General features: G+C 41.5%; 1 protein-coding gene across 1 annotated transcript; it reads right to left on the bottom strand.

Moving 5' to 3' along the window:
* Positions 1 to 437: 437 nt before the first annotated feature.
* Positions 438 to 1,433, bottom strand: LOC101661908 (olfactory receptor 51T1). Its single transcript, XM_004717520.3, has one exon. The coding sequence runs from the start codon at positions 1,413 to 1,415 to the stop codon at positions 438 to 440; it is 978 nt and encodes a 325-aa protein (XP_004717577.1). The 5' UTR covers positions 1,416 to 1,433.
* Between the last annotated feature and the right edge of the window lie 5,256 nt (positions 1,434 to 6,689).

Consider the following 6,689-nt stretch of genomic DNA (forward strand, 5'->3'; position numbering starts at 1 on the left):
TACATAGCAAATCTGTGTGCACTGGAAAACATATGTCACTCTTCCATTACCAGTTCAAGGAAAACTGTACATTGCTTCTGGATAATTTAACTACAAGAGAACACTTTTATTTATTCATCTGAATAAGAGAAAACTTTATTTGTGGTCTAATAATTTTTTTCTTAAACACGTGGTTATATTTTTCATCCGGGATATAGTGATCATACTATGCTCTTAATGTGCACAGGAGCTCACGTTATTGTTTTTAAAATGTTTGACGGAGTTGTACACAATTTCGTTTGAATTTCAGTAATTTGCTTATACTCTTTGATAAGCTCAGGAAATTTTCTTTTTTCTTATGCCAACAATTCAGGTGGAATAGCTTCAGTAACCATCATCCCAAATCCCTTACCTACTTAACATATAATTCACGCTGAGAATACTCCACTTTTCCAAGCTCACCTTCTGCTAGCCTCCCTTCCACTGGAAGCTTGTGAGCACTTCAGTTGGAACAGTTTGAGCATCGCTTGGCGGATCCTCTTGGTCTTCAAGCTGTATGTTATGGGATTCAGTACAGGTGGTAAGAGAAGATAAATATTGCCCAAAATGCTGCAAAGCACTCTTGGAGTGGAGCTGAAGAAGCGGTGTGCCAAGGAAAGGCTGATCATTGGCATGTAGAAAATGGTGACAGCACAGAAGTGACAGGCACACGTACTGAGGGCTTTCTGTTGCTTCTTGGGGGCCACAGTGCTCAGAACAGTGCGGAGGATCATGATATAGGACAAAAAGATGAATAATAAGTCAGTGCCAGTCAGGTAGAGCTGAAGAAACATGCCAAAAATACTGGTCACCCAAGGGTTAGAAGATGTGTATTTGATCATATCTGGGTGATAGCAAAATGGGTGGGAGAGCTCGTGGCCTCCATGGAAGGACAATTTCTTTAGGACTAGAAACATGGGAAACATGACAAGTGTTTGCCGGATGCAGATAACTGCCCCGATCACCGTGGTCAGCATGTCTGTAACGACAGTGGCATACTTCAGCGGGTTACATATGGCCATGAAACGATCAAAGGCCATGGCTGCCAGCACAGAGGACTCCAGGAAGGAGAAGGTGTGTATAAAGAACATTTGAACGAGGCAGGCTTTAAAGCTGATCTCCCGGGAGTGAAACCATAGTACCCCGAGCACAGTGGGGAGGGTTGTGATGGTCAAACATAGGTCAACGGCTGACAGCATGGAAAGGAAATAGTACATAGGCTTATGGAGACTCCTGTCAGTAACGACGACAAACAGGATCATGCTGTTCCCCAAGAGAGCAATGGTGTAAAGACAGCAGATGGGAATGGAGATCCAGACGTGAACAAGTTCCAGCCCAGGGAAAGCAGTCAGGAGGAAGTGTGGGGAGGAGGACGTGGTATTATTAAAAATGAACATGGTGAGCTGAAGGCACACCTGAAAAGAGAAACAGTGGTTATAGTTTCGTGTATATTATGCTGTTATTCCTACGGTCTAACCCCTTTTGAATTTTTTTTTACAATTACACTGTTATCTCTCTTTTTTCAGCATACCCAATCAAATTACCACGGTAGTATAGTGGTCAAAGTCAGAACTTTGATATCATCAGCCATTCTTTGGGGTGGGGCTTTCTCCTCCCGTGAAGATTTAGTCTCAGAAACTCACAGGGACCGATAGGGTCCCTGTTCTACCCGCTCGGGTTCTATCTTGTCCTATAAGGTCATGATAAGTTGGAATCGACTCGATAGCAGTGAGTTTGGTGTTTGTTTAGTTAGTAAATATGACTTCTCTATACTGCTCCTATGGGGAGCTCCTTCCCCACTGCACAGGTTTATGGGACTTAGATTTATCATATGCTCTACTTCTATGTCTCTGGGTAAGTCTCCTAGGTCTAAACATTCCTATTATCCTTTTTTTCCACATCGTATATTTGGAGATGTCTGTTTCTACTGCTTTTCATAGACAGCTACCATGTGATCCTGAATACACTTACTGGGAGCAGAATTTCCTCATGAATCTTATCAAAAATTCCAGAAATTATTTCAGAATACATGTTTTAAGTATCCTGATCCAGGCATAGGAGGTTAAGCTTAGCTACATGCCTGCCATATCCATTTCTACTTCAATTCTGGCAATTTGTCATCCACAGAACAAGAGTGCAGTCACCTTGGAGGTCGCACTTTCATTAATTATCTACACTATGATTGAGCTGGAGTCTTTGCATTATCTAAGAACCCAGGACAGGCTAAATCTGTATACCTCCTCTCTGCTGTCCTGCTTTTGCTATAAGTAAACCTAACACTGAACACTCATAGATACATTTCTGAAAGACTCTTTTAGAGCTTGGCTCTATTCACGTTGTTAGATGACTGTCGGGTATGTTGACTCTTGCATGGGAAAGAGCAACATGCGATGAATGACTTGGGAAAAAGTATAAATGAGTCAGAAATAGCGACTGAAAACACAAACCAAGTTACTGTAACAACAGCCAGACTGACGAAGCATCATATGTTGTGGTTTCAAATAGTTCAGTAGATGAGAAACCGCATAGAATAGGAGCTGGAAGAAGGAAAAAAAAAAAACACCAAAAAATAACTGGATAAACAGGAAGGCAGAATCTGGGACCTATATCTAGAAATAATCATTGAAATTATATTGAAAACTTGTCCCTGAATTCTTGTATAGTCATTGTTGATTTTATTTATTTATTTTCTTAGGCCAAGCAGTCATCAACAAAGAGCTCACAAGGAAGTGATGTATCTAGCCCAACTGTTGATGTGCGCACAGCACAGCCTAAGTGTCTTCATCTCAGTCTGCCCTTGGCTACACTGGTGACAGATTAAATATAAAAAATGTTGACGCCAGAGCTGACTGATCACTAAATAAAGATGAAAATGAGGGACTGGTTTAGTTTTCTTATCCTCTTTCCAAGCCTACGGAATATGGTGAGAGAAATCGTCTCATGTTCTCGTAAAGGGAGTGCAAACAGGGAGCATGACTTTTCTTGCTGTAATCAAGGTATATTACCTGAGGCCATTATTTGGTTAGAAAATAATTGGGGAAACTGATACCAAATGAGGTATGAATTATAAATACACTAAATGAAATCACGTCTCAGTGCATAAATGACTATTTCATTCCAGTTACTGTGCTGATGGCCAGGGAGACAGAGATAAGTAAAGAATCAATTCTGTATTTAAAACTCTCACAACCTTGTAAAACTGAATCAAGTAAAAAGCCAAGGGAGACTCTAAATGGTGAGCTATTACTACATAAGAATATCAGGGAAGACAAAATAGAATAATATAACTATATGGAAACAAAACTACTGGGATTTCTGGTTTGATTGCTTTCTCAGCTTGACAAAGATAGGTTTTAAAAGTAAACCTCCTTTTATGTAACAACTATCCATAGTTCCTTCTACAACACAAACTTACTCGGTCTACTGATTGTCTTCTAAAAGCATTTTATATGTACTTTTTATAACACCTATATTTTATGGTGATTGCCTGATCACATTTCCTCTTCCAGGTCGCGTATTATCTCTCCGGGAAAACACAGTTCAAGTCTTTCAGAAGCGCCTTGCAAGAACAACCTCACAAACTACTTCCAAAATTGTGCCCTGTAGAACACAATTCTACTCCAACACGCTTGGGATTGCAGTGGCTCGGAGGCAGCTTGATAGCAACTGGGGAGCCAGTGATGGTTAACAAGTGACAAATTATGAAAAGGTAGATGAAGAAGGGAAAATAGACATATAGATTGAACCTAGCATAAAGCAAGGAACATAAAGTGCTCACTCTGTCATTGATTGAGAAATAAATAAAGGACAATAAACTTAGGGAAATGGAAAATAATATGTTCACTATAGGATGTATGTTTCGCTAGCCTCTTAATATATCATTTTACATAATCCCAGAAAATAATCAGGCTGAGATTTTTCTTCTGTTTTAAAGAAATTAAATGGCCCCGGTGAGGTTTGAAGCAGCATATCGAAGGTAAAATAGTTACAAATACATCCAATAATCAAAACCAGATCTATGAACTCCGAACTCCATTGCTTTGTACTGAACCCTACTGCCAGAGAAGCCGATAAGAAAAATAGAAAACTGAATTTTCATGACACATTGAAAAAATATACATGAATTTTATGTGTTTTTAAATGTATGCATACATGTATACGTATGTAAGTGATGTGTGTCCCCATGTGATGCCATGTGCAAAGGGGAGTTTTGAGCAGAGGTAAGATACCAGTAAAGAAGACAGCAGTTACATTCTGTTCCCTGGACAGTGACTTGGAAAGAAAAAGAAGATGCCACTGGATGAGGGACAGGAAGAGAAGAGTCTCGTTTTACTGCTAGAAAACTCGCTCTTTAACAAGTTGTCTTCCTATGCAATAGAGACATGAACACAAAACGAAGCATAGGATTTTCTCTCTAGATTCAATGAACTAATAGTATCTAAAACCAATAGTGAGACCATGCTCTATCTAGTAACCAGGGGAATAGGCCAGTGAAGACCTTATCCTCTTCATTAATACATCCCATTACACTTTCTGTTCTTCACTCAATGTTAAAATCAATCTTTCCATAATTAAGACCTCACCCTCCTAGCTCTGGGTCAGTTAGCCTGAAACGTCACTGCTCGAAATCTCGAAATCTCTTGTAGCTTGATCCTTATATCTGACTATGAGTTGGCATCTACTCAGTGGCAGGGAGTTAGTTTTTTTTTAAGGATAACGAGGGACAGTAGTTGCATTGGTATTGGTAATTTTTATAAGCAAGTGACATCTCTTTTTCCTGCTTGGAGTCTGAGTTCTTTAGCGTTTGAGCATGCTGTTTTCTTCCCTTGGCACCGCTCCACCAGCCTCCTGCTGTAGAGTTGATTTAAACTCACAGCATCCTGTAGAAAACCCAGAAAGTTTCAAAACTGTAAATTTGTATGGAAGCCGTGATCCCCATATTTGTTCCCTGGGTTCAAACGGCTGACTTTTCGATTAGCAGACAAGTATTTCAACTAAAACACCACCAGGTCTCCTTGGGGCTAGTACAATAGAATCTTAATGAGTATTCACATTGATTGTTAAACAATCAATCCACAGGTACAGTGGAGTTGGACATCATTTCCTTTTTCTCCTTCTCTTTTCCTGGTAGTCTATCTCAGTGTCTTCTAAGTTCCATAGACCCCTCATAGTCTTCATCCCACCAGGCTTTCAATTGTCATGATTTTATGCTTCTTCCCCATCTCTCCCTGTAATCCCTCCCCTTCAATTACTACTCCTTCAGTCCCTCTCCTTACCTGCTCACAGCAGCAGGAAATAGCAACAGCACAGAGCAGGGCAGAACCAGCTTCCAAAGGTCGGGGGCTTTATAGACCACCTAGCAGAGTTCAGGGAGAGATCCTAATCGGTGGATGTCCTGGGAGAGGAAACAGGGAGAGATCCTCATCACTGAGTGTACAGACTGGAGCAGGAGTGATGGGCCCTTCTGGCTATGTTCCGCTCAGACACATCTTCCAGACAAAGCTTCACGCTCTGCTCCCAGGCCCAAGTAAACACCATCCGTCAGGGCCTGGGAGTAGAGTCCTGGCCTGGGGCTAACAATAATGGTTGTCCACAAAATCTCCTGGGTCAGAGAACTACAACAATTCCTCTTTATCCAGCCGGAGGCTACAGACATTCGGCATATAAGGTTGCCTGCACATCAGAACTGGAGTTGTAGAGAAACGGGATTCTTGGGGTACAAATGGATTCTTCAAGCATATGTTCTCATCACCCGCTTGGGAATTTCCATGTAACTCCTCATGCCCGAGAGCCCCTCATAAGAAGCCTTCCTGTGAAACTGAGCCACATCTGAACCGCACATGAGCAGGCTATGATCGTTAAGGACAATATAAGTCCAAAGCTGTTTTATGCCCTTTGACCATATGGTGCTTTTGAACTGCTGACCATGTGGTTAGCAGCCCAACTCCTAACCCACTCTGCCCCCAGGACGACTGTGAGCTGGTTGCTCTATTGTTTTCAACACTGCCCAGGAGTATAAATTACTTCTCGAGCTTATGTTCAGGTACCATAGAATAAATTCCAAGTCAAAGCACCCTGCAACATGGCCCAGCTCTATCCCATGACCATAATAATCGCCTCCTGTCACTCCAGCCATGGCCAGTCCACTCCCATCCAATGGAACTATGCAAATAAGGTGTTAGTTGCCCACCGAGGTGATTATGCAACTTACTAATAAGGCAAATAGGATGTGTTAGTTGTGGTAGCCCCCTTGAGGGGGTGGGGCCATGCAAGTAAGGTCTTAATAGACCCCCTAACAAGGAGATTGGTTACTTGTACTCAGCTTAAAATCCAACTGTAAGCTGTCAGTTTTTAGTCCTATGGCTGGAATGTTGCTGTGATCCTGAAAGGAATGCCACCAGTTTTCAAATACCAGATAAGTCACACCTGGTGGGCGGGTTTTCACAGAGCTTCCAGACTAAGACAAACAGATGAAGAAGGAAGAAGAATTCCACTTCTGAAAGACCAGCCACCAAAAGACAAGAGGTAGCATATGATCAAGAACTGACGGTATTAAAGGATAAAGTTCAAGTTGCACTGAAGGTATTGGCAGGAAACGGAACTCCAGGAATTGTTGGAATACCAACTCTGTTAGACTGGGTTCTCCAGAGAAGCAAAACCAGTTATGCATA

The sequence above is a fragment of the Echinops telfairi genome, unplaced genomic scaffold (genome assembly GCF_000313985.2).
Source record: "Echinops telfairi isolate 266 unplaced genomic scaffold, ASM31398v2 ScPeMD7_41;HRSCAF=154, whole genome shotgun sequence".
Lineage (NCBI taxonomy): Eukaryota > Metazoa > Chordata > Mammalia > Afrosoricida > Tenrecidae > Echinops > Echinops telfairi.

What these genes read in the sequence shown, in the direction of transcription:
- LOC101661908 (XM_004717520.3), bottom strand. Translation starts at nt 1,415, where the DNA reads ATGTTCATTTTTAATAATACCACGTCCTCCTCCCCACACTTCCTCCTG.